General features: G+C 40.7%; 1 protein-coding gene across 1 annotated transcript in view; it reads left to right on the top strand.

Moving 5' to 3' along the window:
• HSF5 (heat shock transcription factor 5) overlaps positions 1–20,151 on the top strand; it is a 70,236-nt gene extending 50,085 nt beyond the window's left edge. Inside the window, exon 6 of the mRNA XM_032162713.2 lies at positions 19,435–20,151. Coding sequence (XP_032018604.1) covers positions 19,435–19,505 — 71 coding nt within the window. The 3' untranslated portion in view covers positions 19,506–20,151. The remainder of the gene's footprint in view (positions 1–19,434) is intronic.
• Positions 20,152–20,223: the final 72 nt, after the last annotated feature.

Here is a 20,223-nt window from a genome sequence, read left to right as displayed (position 1 = left end):
GGGTTTACTTTCTTCTTCCTTTTCTGATTTTTTAATGTGGAACTTCAGGTCACTGATTTTAGATCTTCTTTCCTAAGATTAGCATTTAAAACTATACATTTCCCTTTAAACATCGCTTCAGCTGCGTCCAGCAAAGTTTGGTGTTGTATTTCCATTATCACTCAGTTAAAAATATTTTCTTTTTCCTTGTGATTTTGTCTTTGATGCATGCATTTTTAGATTTATTCCCAGATATTTAAATAAATTTATATTTATTTCCAGATATTTGAGGTTTTCCTAGTTACTTTATTGTTATTGATTTCTAATTTAATTCTGTTGTGGTCAGAGAATACATTTTGTATAATTTTGATCCTTTGTATTTATTGAGACTTGTTTCATGGCCCAGTGTATTGTCTATCTTGGTGAACATACCATTTGCACTTGAAAGTAATGTGTATTCTGCAGTTGTTAAATGTAGTGTTCTATATCTGCCAATTAGATTAAGTGTTGATTATGTTTTTCACATCTTTCCTATTCCCTGAATCCCCTGTCTTAATTTTTTTAAACCTCTCATATTTTTTTTCCTCCACGTTTCTTTTTTGTTATTTCTTCTACCTTCTTGTTCACTCGTTCTCTTAGACTAGGTCTAATGTGCTGTTTGACTCATCTACTGAGTTATTAATTTGATTATTTTTCAATTCTAGGATTTCTGTTTGTCCTTTTTTTCAGAACTTCTGGTCACATTTTTGAGTTTCTAGTTATCTGCCAAAATTTTTCAAGCTTGGAATTTGCCTCCTTGAAATAGTAAGCATGGTTGTTTTCTTGCTGGATTCTGGTAATTCCAGTATATGGAGTTTCCACAGGTCTCTTTCAGTTGTCTCATTTGTGTTGGTTCTCAACCATAGTGGCTACTCCCTCATGTAACTGGCTATTTTCGCTGTATGCTGGACATAGTATTTGAAGAACAGTATTTGAAAAATTACTTGTAAAAATAATTTAAGGCCTAGAATGACATTATCTTCCTCAAATAAGATTTGTTTCTACCAGGCAATCGGGGTCACTGGCAATTAGGGATCACCTTAATCCAGTTCAGAGCTTGAGATTTTTCTGACCACAAATTGTGCAAGGGCTTGTTTCCCTGTGGTTCATCCTCTCCTGGGTGCAGCCTATTGAGATCCTAGCCATAAAAGTGGGAATCTCATCAGAACTCAACCTTTGACAAGCCCAGTCTCTGACATTTGTCCCTCTAGACCCAAAAGGCAAAGCTTAGCCTCTCAATCTCCTGCAGATGGCAAATGTCACAAAGGTAAAAGTAGCCTCAAGTACCAGGCTTACCTCTCTGGATCCCCAATCTCACCTGACACTCAGCCCAGTCATTCTTTACTGTCTCATTACCTTTTGAGACTTTTAAAGAATATTGTTTCTATAGTCTGTCAGGTTTTTTAGTTGTCTTCAATGGGAACGCTGGTCTTAATTATCAGGCCTGACATTACCAGAAGTGGTCATATCATTAAAAAAAAAAATTCTTACCTATTTACCCCTCCATTTTTCCTATTTTTTCTTTAGTCCAGTATTGGATATGCTGAGATCAACTTCTCTCTCTGTTTTTTTCTTTCAAATTTTTTATATCTTTGTCTTTTTTCTATTTTGTGGAATGTTCCTCAGATGAAACTTTCAACTATTTAATTTTAAAAATTTGGCTATTAAATTTATAATTTCCAGCCAGGCACGGTGGCTCATGCCTGTAATCCCAGCACTTTGGGAGGCCAAGGCGGGCGGATCACCTGAGGTTGGCAGTTCCAGACCAGCCTGACCAACATGGTGAAACCCCGTCTCTACTGAAAATACAGAATTAGCTCGGCATGATGGCACATGCTTGTAATCCCAGCTACTCAGGAGGCTAAGACAGGAGAATTGCTTGAACCTGGGAGGTGGAGGTTGCAGTGAGCCGAGATCGCGCCATTGCACTCTAGCCTGGGCAACAAGAGCAAAATTCCGTCTCAAAAAAAAAAAAAAAAATTACAACTTCTAACAGCTCTTTTTTATTCTATTCTATAATTTTTCCTTTTTGGGGGAACTTTCTGTTCTTTTATATGGATATAATATCTTCTCATAGCTCTCTGAGGATACTAAATGGAAGGGCTGGTTTTGAAGTTGTTTGAAGTTGTTTTCCCACAGCATGTCAGTTTCCTCTATGTTCTTTCTGTTTTTTTTTTTTTTTCCCCATTGGCTTTCTTCCCTATTCAAGAATGGAGCATTAAAAAGCTTATTAGAAGCTCTGTTGACAAGATTTGTCAACTGTTGGGCTTAGCTTAATGTTAATCAGCATGTACCACCAATTTTTTTTTTTTTTTTTGAGGCAGGGTCTCACTCTGTTGCCTAGTCTGGCACAATCATAGCTCACTGCAGCCTTGATCTCTGGGCTAAAGTGATCCTCCCACCTCAGCCAACCTACACCCAACCCCCAAAGAAGTAGCTGGGACTACAGGCGCATGCCGCCACACCTAGCTGATTTTTTTTTACTTTTCAAAGAGATGGAGTCTCACTGTGTTGCCCAGGCTGATCTCCAACTCCTGGCCTCAAGCAATCCTCCCAACTTAGCCTCCCAAAGTGCTGGGATTACAGGTGTCAGCCACCATGCCTGGCCTAAAGGCGCTTCTTAGTGCAACTTCAGGTTGGGATATTGAAGCAGTTGGATTCATGACCCAGTTACTGAACTCTAGTCAATAAGTTGTCAACCACAGGCAGACAAATATTCCCTTCCATCTCTGTTTGCACACTAGTTACCTCTAGCCTGAGTTTATCTCTTCTTTTAGGGCTTTGCTGAATGTGTCAAGAAATAGTCAACACATTGTGATTTTTGTCAATCTTTTCCTCCATGGTTGTATATTCACTTGGCATGTGTGGTCTGACTTCCATGGTGTCACAGGTATTGATTTTACCAAATGTGTTGGCATGGATAACAAAGATCACCAACATTCTAGCTTGCTGTGTCCTAACCATGTGCTGCCTGACTGCAAAGCCGGTAGCACATATAATCATGTATCCCTTAATGACAGGAATGTATTCTGAGAATTATGCCATTAGGTAATGTTATTGTTGTATAAACATCGTGGATTGTACTTACACAAACCTAGATGGTGTCGCCTACTACATACCTAGGCCGTATGGTATAGCCTATTGCTTCTAAGCTACAAACCCTTACAGCATGTTACTGTATTGAATATTGTAAGCAATTATAATACAGTGGTATTTGTGTATCTAAACATAGCTAAGCATAGAAATGGTACAGTAAAAATAGAGTACAATCTTACGGAATCATCATCATCTATATGGTCTGTCATTGACCAAAATCAACCAATTTTTTTTTTTTTTTTGGCAATTTGATTGGCAAAACTTTAACTGTTGATAATATCCAGCTTTGATAAAGGTATAGAGAAAAGGAACCTTCTCTATGCTGTAATTGGAATGTAAATTTGTATAGCCCTATGAAGGACAATTTGGCATTATTTGTAGATAACTAAAATGCTTATGAGTTTTGACTCAGGAACTCTACTCCTGGGAATCTCTCCTGTAGAAATGTGTATGTTCCCGCAGGAAATCAACATGGCACATGGATACATATGTAACAAACCTGCACATTCTGCACATGTACCCTAAAACCCTAAAGTATAATAAAAAAAAAAAAAAGAAATGTGTATGTTCCCAAAGGTACTCAAAATAAGTTTGCTATAGTGTTATTTATAGTAGCAGAAATTTGGGAAAAGCATAAATGCCTGACAGTGGGGAACCAGATACATTATGACATCTACATAATAAAATACTGTGCAACCATTTAAGAAACTAAAGTAGCTTGATGTGTTGTGACCTGGAAAGGCAGTAAGTGTTCATAATGTGTTAAGCAAATGGGTAAGTTGCAACACAATATGTCTAGCACAACCCGCTTTCTAGAAAGAAAGAAAAGAAAGTATATGCTGTAAAATTATAGAAAAAAGTCTGGAAATATATGATATAGCTGATAAATATAACACTAGTTATCTCTCAGAAGATAGAATGTACGGGTGCAGGGGTATGTTTAACTTCTCAATTTGTGTATGTATATGTAATAGGATTATGGGAAATTTTCACCATCTGTATTCTATGTTTTTCAAATTTTAAAAAATCTAAAAATACTAAAAGTAGTTTAAATACTTGAAGTGTTCCTATAGCATGAATATAAAAGCCTTAAGGTAATAGAAATGAGCAATTTCAGAGTGTTTTTAAAAAATATTTATATCCCAGATTGTAAACTGACTTTTGAGGTTTAGATATGATTGGCTCAAGATAAACTTACCCTATACCAAGAATGCCTTTCCAAGATTTCTGAGACTTTCTAGGGTTCACAGTAGCTTTTATTTTTGAGTTTCTGGTTAAATGTAATTCCAGACTTGTCCATATCTGACCTCCCAGGGCTGTTCTCATCTGTCTGTTCCATGCTATACCAGATGCAGAACTTGGCCCACTTTCTTTGACCTCTTCCTCCCTTTAAGCATTATGCTAGGCATGTGTATGTGTAGCACACTTTTATGAAGATGTCGGGAGGTAGAAAGGGTTTATATTTAGAATACCGCAAAAATGGAATTAAAAGGCCCCCAGTCACTTTACAGCATCTTTCCTTGTCACTAGTCAACATGGTCCTCTGCCATGTTGCTTTCTTTCCTTGTACTAGCGCCAGACCTTCGTTTCTCTTTTTTTGTGTTGTTGTTGTTGTTGTTGGGTTTTTTTTTTTTTTCTGCTCTTTCCCCAGGTGCTGAATTCCTGTGTTTTACTTAGGCAAAGAAGGTTAGGTATCTCTTCTATTTTCTGATGTTTTTAAGGCCTCATTTTTCCCAACCAGAACTATCTATCAAGACATATTCCTCAACAAAGACAATTACCTCCCTGAGAGGAACTCTGGTGCCTGCTGTTAAAAAAAAAATTTCCTCTCTTTCACTACATGTTATGGTTATAAGTGTAACTAATAAAATAATTAGCACAGTAATTATCTTTATTAACGCTTCCTGTTTTTTTTTTTTTTTTTTTTTCTAAGTAAAGCCTTATCCTTTGGTCAGTGCAGTTAATAGACGAGTCTTGATTGATGTTGGCTTCCTGCTGTGAAACATAAGAGTTGTGAAATCTTGGCATCATTATGACACCTAATCACATTTTCATTTTATTATGGACAAGAGGAAAATGAGTTATGATTAAGCTAGAACCTCTCTGCTAAAAAAAAAAAAAAAGTTAGTTTTTTAATTAAAGTGTAGGCAGAAATACAATTCATGAAGTTGCAAATGATTCCTCTCGGATAGACCTTGGCCTAACAATTGGTCTCTGAAAACATGGCTATATGTAAGGTCCCATGGCATTAAGAGACCTTAACCAAAGTCAATGTGTGAGATTAATATACTGCTCATTAAAAGCAGTACAGCATATGGTTAGAAAGAAAGCTTTTGGTGTTAGAAAAACCTACATTAAAACCTGGATTCTTCTCTTTACTGTGTGACCGTGGACATGTTTACCTAACTGAGCTTTGGTGTCCTCATCTGCAAAATGAGGAATATGGATTATAATGATATAAATCATAGAACTGGTTTAGTATTACGCTGGGTTACATAGTAAGTAGTCCATACATAGTAGCAATAGAATTTTAGCAATAATTACTATTATCTTTATAACATTTATTATTCTTTTTTTTTTTGAAATGGAGTCTCGCTCTGTCGCCCAGGCTGGAGTGCAGTGGCGTGATCTTGGCTCACTACAAGCTCCGCCTCCCAGGTTCACGCCATTCTCCTGCCTCAGCCTCTCGAGTAGCTGGGACTACAGGCGCCCGCATGGCTAATTTTTTGTATATTTAGTAGAGATGGGGTTTCACCGTGTTAGCCAGGATGGTCTGGATCTCCTGCCCGCCTCAGCCTCCCAAAGTGCTGGGATTACAGGCATGAGCCACAGCGCCCGGCCAATATTTACTATTCTTATGTTTCTTACCACTGGTTACTTTTCAGATGGCTAGTCTCTATTTATTTATTTATTTGTTTATTTATTGAGCTGGAGTCTCACTCTGTTGCCTAGGCTGGAGTGCAGTGGCGTGATCTCGACTCACTGCAACCTCCGCCTCCTGGGTTCAAGCGATTCTGATGCTTCAGCCTCCCAAATAGCTGAGACTACAGGCATGAGCCACCACACACAACTGATTTTTGTATTTTTAGTAGAGATGGGGTCTTGCCATATTGGCCAGTTTGGTCTTGAACTCCTGACCTCAGGTGATCCACCCACCTTGGCCTCCCAAAGTGCTGGGATTACAGGCATGAGCTACCGCACTAGTCTCACTTTAAATTCACATAGGCTGTCAGTGTTGCAGCAGTCCTATAATATTTTCTAGTCAATATATTCCCCATTCTCCAAAGCCACTCTATTGTATCCTGTCCTCTCTGCTCCGTTTCCAACACTCCTCCTCTCTCTTCATTCGTGGCTGTGACCCTGTTTTGTATCTTACTGAGAAAATAGAAGCAGCTAGAATAAAGCTTTCATATCTTCCCACCAACATATCTATCAGTCTACTTCCAGTTGTAACCCTACACTCTGCCTTTCCTCCTGTTGTAATGGAAAAGGGCCAGTCCTTTCATTTGTATACAGAATCCTGTCCCCTTTGGTGTACTGACAGACTTAGGACCTACTGCTATCCCCCTTACTCTTCAATAATCACATTGTATCTTTGTTTTTGCTTTCCCCCTAAGACAGGGTCTTCCTCTGTCATCCAGGCTGGAGTGTAGTGGTGTGAATACAGCTCACTGCAACCTCGACTTCCCAGCTCAAGCAATCCTCCCACCTCAGCCTCCTGAGTAACTGGGACCACAGGCTCATGCCACCATGCCAGCTAATTTTTTAAATTTTTATGGAGACAGGGTCTTGCCATGTTGCCCAAGTTGTCTTGATTTCCTGGTCTCAAGTGATCCTCCTGCCTTGGCCTCCAAAGTGCTGGCATTATAGGAGTGAGCCACAGTGCCTGGCCACATTTTATCTTTTTTTTTTTTTTTCTTTGAGATGGAGTCTAGCTCTGTTGCCAGGCTGGAGTTCAGTGGCACGATCTCGACTCACTACAACCTCCGCCTCCCAGGTTCAAGCAATTCTCCTGCCTCAGCCTCTTCCCAAGTAGCTGGAATTATAGGCACGCACCGCCACACCCAGCTAATTTTTGTATTTTTAGTAGAGATGGAGTTTCACCTTGTTGGCCGGGATAGTCTCAATCTCCTCCCAAAGTGCTGGGATTATAGGCATGAGCCACCATGCCCAGCCTAACATTTTATCTTTTATGTTAGATAATTCCCATCAGCATGCAAACATGTCATCATAGGTTCTATGTTTAAAAAATCCCTTTGGGCCAGGCGCAGTGGCTCACGCCTGTAATCCCAGCACTTTGGGAGGCTGAGGCAGGCGGATCACCTGAGGTCAGGAGTTCTTGACCAACCTGGCCAACATGGTGAAACCCCATCCCTACTAAAAATACAAAATTAACCAGGCGTGGTGGCATGCAACTGTAATCCCAGCTACTCGAGAGGCTGAGGCAGGAGAATCACTTGAATCCGGGAGGCGGAGGTTGCACTGAGCCAAGAACGCGCCACTGCACTTCAGCCTGGGCAACAAGAGTGAAGCTCCATCTCAAAAAAAAAAAAATCCCTTTGACCTTTCCTTCATATCTCCATGTAGCTATTCCTCTACTTTTTCTGCTTTCCTTAGAGCAAAGCTCCTTGGAAGCATATCCTTACTTCAGCTACTCCAAGCAGATTTTTCTTTCTTCTGCTCAACTGAAACTTCATTTGTCAAGGTTTCCAATGACTGCCATGTTGCCAAATCCAGTAGCCAATTATCAGTCCCTATTTTACTTCACCTCAGCAGCATTTGAACAGATTATTTCAACCTTCCTGAAATGCTTTCTTCTGGCTTGTGGAACATCTCCCTTTCCTAGTTTTCACTGGCCAACTCTGTAGTTTCTTTTACTGAATGCTCTTCAACTTTCCTAATTTCTAAATATTGATGAACCCCAGAGCTCAATTCTTTCTCTTTCTCTATTCAATTCCTAGGTAATCTCAACCAGTCTCATGCTTTTATTATCATCTTTGTAGTGGTGTCTCCAAAATCTGTATCTTAAGTCTCAATCTTCTCTGAACCTCACTTGTATACATTACTGCCTACACTACGTCTTTGGATGTCCAGTAGGTGTCCCAAGCTTAATATATTCTGCCTTTTCCCCAATTTTACTTATTTACTTATAAATAAATAGTATTGGCCAGGTGTGGTGGCTCACCCCTGTAATCCCAGCACTTTAGAAGGCCAAGGCAGGCAGGTCACTTGGGCTCAAGCGAGACTAGCCTGGCCAACATGGTGAAACCCTGTCTCTACAAAAAACATGCTTGGTGGCACGTGCTTGTGGTCCCAGCTACTCGGAAGGCTGAGGTGGGAGAATCGCTCGAGCCCGGGAGCAGAGGTTGCAGTGAGCTGTGATTGTGCCACCGCACTCCAGCCTGGGCAACAGAGCAAGACCTTGTCTCAGATGAATGAATGAATGAATGAATGAATGGTATTTTTAGTCATCTGGTCAGCCACAACTCTTGGAGTCTCCCTTGACTCCCTTCTCTCACATGTCCAGTCCATCAGCAAATCTTATCAGCTCACTGTAGATGCAGATCCAGGATCTGACCATTTCTCACCTCCTTTACTTGGTGTCACCATGCTCCAAGCTACTACTTTCTCTTGCCTAGATGACTGCAGTAGCTTCTTAAGGTTTTTCTGCTTCTACTCTTGGCCCCTACAGTCTTTTTCTGCCAGAGTGATCTCTTAAATCAGTAATTATTTTTCTGTTTAAATTTATTTAATAGTTTTCTATATATAAGTAGAAGAAAATCTGTGAATCCTTACTGTGGTCTTCAAGATGCTGAATGATTTGGCTCCTGGCAACTGTTCTGACTTCATCTCCTACCACCTTCTATCTCCCTCACCTACTCCAGCCCCAGCAGTTTCTTCACTATTGTTTGAGCATACCAAGAATACTCCAGCCTTTACACTTGCTATTCTCTCTGCCTGAAATGTTTTTCACCCAGATTTTCACATGGCGTGTTCCTTCATTTCATTCTGTCCTCTGCTCAGATGCCAGCTCATCACAGAAATCTTCCTGACCATGCCATCTGAAATGGCACCCTGTTCCCCATGTCCTGCCCTCCTTCAGTCTCTTTATTCTTCTTTGTTTTTCTTCTGCAGTGACTATTACTACTTGCTATTTTTCTATAATTCCCACCCCCACTCTTTCTAGAAGGTTAGTTCTCTGAGGTTGTTTTACCCATTGTTGTATCCCCAGGACCTAGAATATTACCTGTGGCACTCCTTGTTGGATAAATAAATGAATGAGTTGCTTTTTTTCTCCATATACATTCTTATCTTACCAATGTACTTTTTTTTTTTTTTTTTTTTTGAGACGGAGTCTCGCTCTGTCACCCAGGCTGGAGTGCAGTGGCGCAATCTCGGCTCGCTGCAAGCTCCGCCTCCCGGGTTCACGCCATTCTCCTGCCTCAGCCTCTCCGAGTAGCTGGGACTACAGGCGCCCGCCACCACACCCGGCTAATTTTTTGTATTTTTTTTTAGTAGAGACGGGGTTTCACTGTGGTCTCGATCTCCTGACCTCGTGATCCGCCCGCCTCAGCCTCTCAAAGTGCTGGGATTACAAGCGTGAGCCACCGCGCCCGGCCCTTACTAATGTACTTTTTAAAAATGTATGGAAAAATGCAGTCTTTTAAAAAATTGTGATAAATGCTCATAAAATTTACCATCTTAACCATTTAAAAATGTACAATTCAGTTAATGCCACTGCTACCATCAGCACCATTTCTCTCCAGAACTCTTTTCATCTTGCAAAACTGAAACTCTATACCCATTAAACAGTAAGTCTCCATTTCCGCTGTCCCCTGAATGCTGGTAGCCACCATTCTACTTTCTGTGTCTGTGTCTATGTCTACATTTTGTCTCTATGAGCAGTCTTTTAGTTAACCACTAAGAGGTAAGGTTTGAATATTTGGGGAGTCAAACCACCCTCAGGTTTCTTTTAGCAAGTACTTACTGAATACCTGCCTTGGGCTTGGTACTGCGCTAGGTCCAATAGGGTTACACAAGTGGTGTCCTCTACAGTTCTCTTCTGCTGGAAACAAGAATTGTGTATGTTTTACAAAAGACACCATTCCAGATCTCATTACCATGCTCTGATACTGAAAACTAAGATATGTTTTGGTATGTGTATGAGTCAGGGTCTTACAGAGAGACAGAACCAATAGGATATATATGGTCATGCATGGCATAATGACATTCAGTCAATGACAGACCATATATATGGAACAGTGGTCCCGTAAGTTTGTAAATAATGACATTCAGTCAATGACAGACCATATATATGGAACAGTAGTCCCATAAGATTGTAACACTGTAGTTTTACCATACCTTTTCTATGTTTAGATACATAAATACTTACCAATGTGTTACAATTGGCTACAGTGTTCAGCGTAGTAACTTGCTGTACTGGTTTGTATCCTAAGAGCAATAGGCTATACCATATAGCCTTGGTATGTGTATTCGTCCGTTTTCACACTGCTCATAAAGACGTACCCGAAACTGGGCAATTTACAAAAGAAAGAGGTTTAATGGACTTACAGTTCCACCTGGCTGGGAGGCCTCACAATCATGGTGGAAGGTGAAAGGCACGTTTCACATGGCAACAGACAAGAGAAGAGAGCTTCTGCAGGGAAACTCCCCCTTATAAAACCATCAGGTCTCACGAGACTATTCGCTATCATCAGAACAGCACGGGAAAACCTGCCCCCATGATTCAGTTACCTCCTACCAGGTCCCTCACACAACATGTGGGAATTCAAGATGGGATTTGGGTTGGGGACAGCCAAGCATATCAGTATGTAGTAGGCTATATCATCTAGGTTTGTGTAAATATACAATGTGATATTTGTGCAGTGACAAAATCACCTGATGACACATTTTTCTTAACATATCCCCATTGTTAAGTGACTCATGACTGAATATAGACATATGAGAGGAGATTTATTAGGGAAATTGGCATATACTGTTATGGAGGCTGAGAAGTCCCACACAAGCTGTCTATAAGACGGAGACCCTGGCAGTGTAGCTCAGTCCAAGTGTAAAGGCCTCAGAACCAGGGAAACCAATGGTGTAACTTGTCCAAGACTAGAGCCTGAGAGCCCAGGGGGCTTGTGGTGTAAGTCCCAGAGTACAAAGGCTGGGGAATCTAGAGTTTTGATGTGCAAGGACAGGAGAGGAAGAGTGTACCCCAGCTGCAGCACACACTTGCCTTTTCTCCATTTTTGTTCTCTCTGCACCCCTGGCTGACTGGATGGTGCCTACCCATATTGAGAGCAGATCTTCCCCACCTAGTCCACTCAGACTCACATGCTAATCTCCTGTAGAAACACAGAGACATATCCAGAGATAATGCTTTACCAGGCCAGGTACAGTGGCTCACACCTATAATCCTAGTACTTTGGGAGGCTGAGGTGGGTAGATAATCTGAGGTCAGGAGTTCGAGACTAGCCTGGCCAACATGGCAAAACCCCATCTACTAAAAATACAAAAATGAGCCAGGCGTGGTGGTGGGCACCTGTAATCCCAGCTACTTGGGAGGCTGAGGCAGGAGAATTGCTTGAACCTGGGAGGCAGAGGTTGCAGTGAGCCGAGATTGCGCCACTGTGCTCCAGTCTGGGAGACAGAGTGAGTGAGACTCTGTCTGAAAAAACAAAACAAAACAAAACAAAAACAGTGAAAAAAACAAAGATAATGCTCTACCAGATTTCTAGGTATTTCTTAATCCAAGGAGGTTGACAAAGTCAACCATAACTATGAATTTTGTGTTTTATAGCCATTTCCTGCTTTCCCCTTCTTTTTGTCTGGTCATTTCAAATTGACAGGAAAATATACCTTTTTTTTTAAGGTAAAATTAACATAGAATGAAACATTTAAATTTTATTTTATTATTTTTTTGATGGAGTCTTGCTTTGTCGCCCAGGCTGGAGTGCAGCGGTGCGATCTCGGCTCACTGCAACCTCCGCCTCCTGGGCTCAAGTGATTCTCCTGCCTCAGCCTCCCAAGCAGCTGGGATTACAGGCGCCTGCCACCATGCCCGGCTGATTTTATATTTTTAGTAGAGATTGGGTTTCACCATGTTGGCCAGGCTGGTCTCAAACTCCTGACCTCAGGTGATCCACCCACTTTGGCCTCCCCAAAGTGCTGGGATTACAGGTGTGAGCCACCACGCCTGGCCAAACATTTAATTTTTTAGTTTTTATTTTTTTAGACAGAGTCTTGCTCTGTCCCCCAAGCTGGGGTGCAGTGGTGTAATCTTGGCTCACTGCAACCTCTGCCTCCTGGGCTCAAGCAATCCTCCTGCCTCAGCCTTCTGAGCATCTGGGACTACAGGCATGGGCCACCACGCCTCGCTCTAAGTTAAACATTTTAAAGTGTACGATTAAGTGGCATATAGTACATTCATAATGGTATACAACCTCCACCTCTATTTAGTTTCAAAACATTTTCAGCACCCCAAAAGAAAAACTCATAACCATTAAACAGTTATTCCATATTCCCGCCTTTCCCTAGCCCCTGGCAACTACCAATCTGTTTTCTGTCTCTATGGATTTACTTATTCTGAATGTTTTATATAAATGAAATAATGCAATACGTGTGTGACATTTATGTCTAACTTATTTTACTAAGCATAATGTTTTTTAAGGTTCATCCACGTTGTAGCATGTAAATCAGAACTTCATTTCTTGATATGGCTGAATAATGTTATGTTATATGTATATACCACAATTTGTTTATCCATTTATTAACCGATGGACGTTTGGGCTGTTTCTATCTTTCGCCTATTGTGAATAGTGCTATGAACATGCATATACGAGTTTGAGTAACTGTTTTCGGTTCTTCGGGGTGTATACCTAGGAGTAGAATTGCCGGGTCATATGGTAATTCCATGTTTAACTTTTTGAGGAACTGTTAAACTATTTTCCATAATGGCTGAACTGTTTTACGTTTCTGCCAGCAATGCACAAGGGTTCCAGTTTCTCTACAACCTCGCTAGCACTTGGTATTTTCCTTTTTAAAAAATTATTATTAGAGTCATCCTTGTGTTGTGAGGTGTACTTCGTTGTGGTTTTTTATTTTTTTTTGAGATGGAGTCTCACTCTGTCGCCCAGGCTGGAGTGCAGTGGCGCAATCTCGGCTCACTGCAAGCTCCGCCACCCGGGTTCACGCCATTCTCCTGCCTCAGCCTCCCGAGTAGCTGGGACTACAGGCGCCCGCCACCACGCCCGGCTAATTTGTTGTATTTTTAGTAGAGACAGGGTTTCACTGTGTTAGCCAGGATGGTCTCGATCTCCTGACCTCGTGATCTGCCCGCCTCGGCCTCCCAAAGTGTTGGGATTACAGGTGTGAGCCACCGCGCCCGGCCTTCATTGTGGTTTTGATTTGCATTTCCCTAATGACTAATCCTTTCATGTGCTCGTTGGCCATTTTTATATCTTCTTTGGAGAAAATATATTGTTTTTAGAACTATAATAACAATATTCAACTTGATGAAATCTTTTTCCTGTTTTCCTTAAATTTATCTTAATTGTACCCATAGTGTGTGCTATTAGAAGAGGAGTTAGTAAACTAAGTCCTGCGAATCAAATCTGGTTTGCTGACAGTTTTTATATGGCCTACATGCTAAGCATGGTTTTTACATTTTTTAATTGTTGGAGGAAAAAATCAAAAGAATATTTCATGATACATGAAAATTATATGAAATTCAGATTTCAATGTCCGTAAAGTTTTATTGGAACACACAGTCACACCCATGCATTTATGTGTTGTCTTTGACTGCTGTCGTGCTACAATAGCAGAACTGAGCAATTGCCATAGGGGCCATATGGGCCATAAAGCCTAAAATATTTATTATCTGGCTCTTTACAGGAAAAACTTTGCCAACCCTGTATTAGATGTTCTTGTTCCTTGTTCTTAGCTCCTGATATTTTTGCAGCCCTGATCATTGATGGGCAGAGAAGCCCTCAAGAGAGTGAGGAGGCACCCCTTGTGGGGAGAGCTCAAAATGGAATAGCATTCAGTTTAGTTCTCGTAGATGACCAAATGTTTTTTATCTTGATAGATACTAAATTCGAAGGTTAAAATATTAATGATAGGAACCAAATAAAAAATTTCTAAAATATCATTTAAATTTCATCTGTTGTCATTAAGAGTATCTCCCATCAATAATGTTCCAACTCTTAAAATACATTATTTATGATGAATATAAGAGAATCTCATGAAATCCTCCTCTAAAGACTCCTTTGGCCCCAAATTCTGAAATGCTATAATTCTAACATTAACTGTTGGAATATCATCATATTGCTCAATATCACATTGAACAGGAGCATCTTATATTCCAGAACTTATCAGTGCCCTTCTGTAACTAAATTATAAAAATTTAAAAACTAAATTAAAATTTTCTTTAACCTGTGTAAGAAGGGACATCTTCTCACACTTGAAGCTTTATTTGACATTTTTGTTTTAATTTTATTTTATTTTAAGATAGTGTCTCACTCTGTTGCCTAGTCTGAGTGCAGTGGTGTGATCAGCTCACTGCAGCCTTGACCTCCTGGGCTCAAGCTATCCTCCCGCCTCAGCCTCCTGAGTAGCTGGGACTATAGGCGCATGCCACCACACTCAGCTAATTTATTTTTGTATTTATTTTTTTGTAGAGACAGGGTTTCACCATGTTGCCTAGGCTGGTCTCGAACTCCTGGATGCAAGCGATCCACCCTCCTCAGCCTCCCAAAGTGCTAGGATTTATAGGCATGAGCCACCGCACCTGGCCAACATTTTTTTTTCATAAGAGACTTCCAATTGATTAGGTGTCCAAATTGTAGTGATTTCAGTGATGTGTATTTTGTTAGGGAGGAGGTTGTTCATTACAGCCACTGGCATGCTTTGTGTAGCTCTTTTGAGTACATGCTGACTTAAGGAAATACTTTTTAAATAAAAAATACCAAGAGGTAAAGAATATTAAACTGAATCATGCTCTTCTGATTTCTGCAATGGTATTACCCTAAACCAAATGTACCCGAATATTAATCTTATTGTGGAAACTACACTCTGGTAGGATGTTTAGTTTTACAGTCAAAGGAAACTGAATGTTTAAGAGCAAAGTTCAATTCATTCCTGAAGAAAATACTTCCCATTTTATAGCTGTTGGATTATGGATGAGATTTCATTAAGGTAATAGCCCCAAAACCCTAGAGGATGCTCTTGGTAGGAATGATCGTTTTCAAACAAGTAGATGCAATGCTCTTGTCTCTTGGGGCCTTTCATCTCCCAAGCCTGTGATTCCCAAATACTTATCTTCTCTGATGAATATGCAAGTTTATCTTTTGAGTGAAGGCATATAAACCTCTAGGAACACCAAGCTAGTCTATGTCTTTTTGTATTTTTATTGATTTCTGTACTCCTTAGCTCCTTGATTGGCAACTTCGTTAACGAAGGAAGCTTGCTTTAATAAAATTATGTTTAGATGCTTGTTATTAGAAGCTGTGTGCCAAATGCTACTTTAAAGCCCAATTATTAAAATTCAGTGGGTTTGTTACTACTGTTCTTCAGTCTGCCTCCCCATTTGAGATCTGTAGTTGCTTTAACAGTCATTTCCTTTGTCCTTATCAATAATTACTACTCTGCTTTCAAAGTAGGGTTACAACTGAGTCTATTCATATTCCAAAATCTTATTTTAGTATTTTCTACCACCATATGGCCTGTCCCTTATGGAGCTGGTATGTCTCTATAGGTTTAGAAAATGATCATAGTTAGGTGTTATTCTTTTTGGTCAGCTTTCAAAAATCCTGATGCCTAGGTTGCATTCCACATGAATTAAATTAAATTAAAATGTCTGAGGGTGGAAGGGGCCCCAAGCATCAGTAGTTTTTAAAAAGTCCCAGGTGATTCCAATATGCAGCCAGGTTTGGAAACCATTGGCTTTACTCATTGGCCAAATGGCTTAGAGGCTCTTCCTCCTAGTTATCTACTCACTACCCAGGATTAATTACATGACCTTAACACAATGCATTTAGCTACTTGAAAAAGAGATGTTATGTAAATGTATTACTGTTATCATTATCGTTATTTTGTAAACTTCAGAGAAGCCATTTTATGGTAAAATGTGCGTAACATAAAAGTTACCATTTTAACCTGTTTTTTTTTTTTTTTTTTGAGATAGGGGTCTTACTATGTTGCCCAGGCTGGAGTGCAGTGGCTATTCACAGATGCGATCATAGCACACTGCAGTCTCAAGTAATTCTGCTTCAGCCTCCCAAGTGTCTAGGACTACAGGCATGCATCACCATACCTGGCACATTGTAATTTTTTTTTTTTTGAGGTGAAGTTTCACTCTTGTTGCCCAGGCTGGAGTGCAATGATGCAATCTTGGCTTGATGCAATCTCGGCTCACTGCAACCTCTGCCTCCCAGATTCAAGCGATTCTCCGATTCTCCTGCCTCAGCCTCCCGAGTAGCTGGGATTACAGGCATGTGCCACCACGCCCAGCTAATTTTGTATTTTTAGTAGAGATGGGGTTTCACCATGTTGGTCAGGCTGGTCTCGAACTCCTGACCTCGGGTGATCTGCCTGCCTCAGTCTCCCAAAATGCTGGGATTACAGGCGTGAGCCACCGCACCCGGCCTCATTGTAACCATTTTTAAGTATACAGTCCAGTGGCATGAAATACATTCACATTTGTGCAACCATCACTACCATTCATCTACAGAACTCCTTTCATCTTCCCAAACTGAAACTCCGTACCTATTAAACAACAGCCCTTGGCACCTACCATTCTATTTTTTGTCTCTGAATTTGACTATTCCAGCTACCTCATATAAATGGAATCATATAGTATTTGTCTTTTGTCTTTTTGTGGTTAGTTTATTTCATTTATCCTAATACCTATTGTTGTAGCATGTGCCGGAATTTCCTCCATTTGTTTGTTTGTTTGTTTGTTTGTTTGTTTGAGACAGGGTTTTGCCCTGTCATCCACACTGGAGTGCAGTAGTGCCATCATAGCTCACTGCAGCCTTGAATTACTGGGCTCAAGCAATCCTTCTGCCTCAGCCTTCTGAGTAGCTGGGGCTACAGGCATGTGCCACCACTCTTGGCTTTCTTCCTCTTTTTTTTTTTTTTTTGAGACAGAGTCTCGCTCTGTCGCCCAGGCTGGAGTGCAGTGGCGCCATCTCGGCTCACTGCAACCTCCACCTCCCGGGTTCAAGCAATTCTCTTGCCTCAGCCTCCCCGGTGGCTGGGACTACAGGCGCCCGCCACCACGCCCGGCTAGTTTTTTGTATTTTTAGTAGAGACGAGGTTTCACCATATTAGCCAGGATGGTCTTGATCTCCTGACCTTGTGATCTGCCTGCCTCGGCCTCCCAAAGTGCTGGGATTACAGGCATGAGTCACCGCTCCTGGTCCCGCTTTATTCCTTTTTAAGGCTAAATAACATTCCACTATATGTGTATACCACATTTTGTTTATCCATTCATCTGTTGATGGATACTAGGATTTCTTCTCCCTTTTGCCTATTGTGAATAATAGTGCTGATTATACTGCTATGATCATGGGTGTATGAGAAACTCATTTTAAGTGATAAACTGGTAAACTCTTCTTCCACAAAATGCTTATGTGGATAAATTACTTGTTCTATACGGCTAGGTTGTAGTTCACCAGCTGAGTAAGCACCTGCCCCTGGTGACTAGTCTGTCTTTAACAAAATATGGCAAAAATTAGGTACCATTTCGAATGCTTTCTAGATTTTCTACCAAGTGGTAGTAGAATTCCATTTTATTTGAATCAGCTATCCTGCTTGGGCTATGGATCAATCCTGTAGAGGCTGTGTTCCAAAAATGTAGCAACAAAAGTCTTTGTATATTGAGAATGAAATAAAGGGTTTGTGCTGTATACTTTAACTCACAGATGCTAAGGCAAAGTTGTAAACTTCAAAATCAACCTAAAAATGCTCCCTGGGCCGGGTGCAGTGGCTCACGCCTGTAATCCTAGCACTTTGGGAGGCTGAGGCAGGCAGATCACGAGGTCAGGAGTTCGAGACCAGTCTGGCCAACATAGTGAAACCCCATCTCTACTAAAGATATAAAAAATTAGCCAGGTATGGTTGTGTTCACCTGTAATCCCAGCTACTTGGGAGGCTGAGGCAGGAGAATCGCATGAACCTGGGAGGTGGAGGTTGCTATGAGCTGAGATTGCACTCCAGCCTGGGTGACACTGTGAGACTCTGTCTCAAAAAAAAAAAAAGCTCCCTGGTCGTGTTGCTCTAGAAATTATAAGCTCATTAGGTTGAAACTAGAAGCCACGTTAAGATCCTTTTATTGCTGCCTGTGTTCCTCTGATAGACGTTTTAGCTCAACTTCTACCCATGGTCTTAGCTTTTTTGTATTACAGAACCTAGTACCTAATTTGCATTTTTACTTCTTTTATTCTTAATGAACCACTGTGTGAGGACATGCTTTCTTTTTTATGGACAGTTCAGCTAGGTGTTTTTACAAGAATTCAGCTCTGTTAGTCAATAAGTGGGAATTTTATAGAGTCAATCAACTTTGGAAAAATGGTGATTACTTATTTTAACATTGTTTTTTCTGAAGGCATTGCCTTTTCATGTTCCCACAACCCACCCACCTACTCTTACAGCATGAAGGAAATGAATTTTTATTTGTATGTGTATATTCACTTTGATCCCTTTGACATTTTTCCTTACTTTTTCACTTACAATAAAAGGCAATTGAAGGCCGGGCGCCATGGCTCACGCCTGTTATCCCAGCACTTTGGGAGGCCAAGGCGGGTGGATCACTTGAGGTTAGGAGTTCGAGACCAGCCTGGCCAACATGGTGAAACCCCGTCTCCACTAAAAATATAAAAATTAGCTGTGTGTGGTGGTGCATGCCTGTAATCCTGGCTACTTGGGAGGCTGAGGCAAGATAATCACTTGAACCCAGGAGGCAGAGGTTGCAGTGAGCCGAGATTGTGCGACCGTTATCCAGCCTGGACGACAAGAGCAAAACTCCGTCTCAAAAAAAAAAAGAAAAAGGCAACTGAGGTGAAAAGAGCCTTGGCCATACTACTGAAAAGGAGAGACACTAAAATTTGTTGGTTTCTTTGGGTTAACAACTGGGCTGCATCAGTGTGCTTTAGAGTTATAGGAATATCCCGAAATTGAGAATCCGATGGGACTATATAATTTTAGAGCCAGTTCTACAGGTGAGACATAGACAACTTGTTCTGCTTGTCTGAAAACTTGTCTATAGAACTCTACAGAGAGGCCAAGAGGGAGTAAACTATCCTTTCTTTCTAGATCTTCATCTGCTGGTGGACGTGGCCTGCAAGCAGAAGCACTTTCCAAAGGAGGAAGAATTAAAAGAGTGAGGAATGGATGACAAATGTGACATTGTGCACTAGCTATAGCTAGAGGCAGACTAGCCTTGCACATGACAAACTGTTGGGATTTTTTCAGTTCTGTTAAGGAAAAGTATTTTTTGTTTCGTTAATTGAGAATTTTGTTAATTGAGAATTGGGAATTTGTATGTACTACAGTTGTTCAGTTCAGATTATCTGCCTTGACAAACTACTGAACATCTAGCAGCCATGTTTTTTGGCTGCCCAGATCCCTTTTAAATGAAAAGTTCTGACCTTCTGTTATAGTCAAGGAGCATCTAAAAACTGCTCCATCTGTGGTACTAAGAATAATCTGTGTGTGTGCTGATTTGTCGTCTTGCCACTCAAACTGTAGTCAGCACAACTTTAGTGGGGAATTCAGTCTCTCTGATTCAAGTCACAGTGTGATCCTTCTAGAGGAGACCGTGTGAGAAACAAAGGCATGTGAGGTCACCAGCATCACAGGTCTAAATGCATAAGGAATTGCGGGGAAGAAACTCTGGAGAAGAGCTAATTTTCTAAGTGATTAACCAGGAAATTCTCTTACTTCCTAACTCAGCATTCTGTTTTAAGAGCAAGGCATCTGGACTTGGACCATCTATCACACTTAACACCCCCTGATTCTTTTATATTAATGGAAGCATTCTTCTATTTTCATATCTTTCTTTAATTTTAATGATACATTATCATAAATGGTAAAAAGGTTTTA

This window comes from Hylobates moloch, unplaced genomic scaffold (assembly GCF_009828535.3).
Source record: "Hylobates moloch isolate HMO894 unplaced genomic scaffold, HMol_V3 SCAFFOLD_10, whole genome shotgun sequence".
Lineage (NCBI taxonomy): Eukaryota > Metazoa > Chordata > Mammalia > Primates > Hylobatidae > Hylobates > Hylobates moloch.
This window is presented reverse-complemented; position numbering and strand designations above follow the sequence as displayed.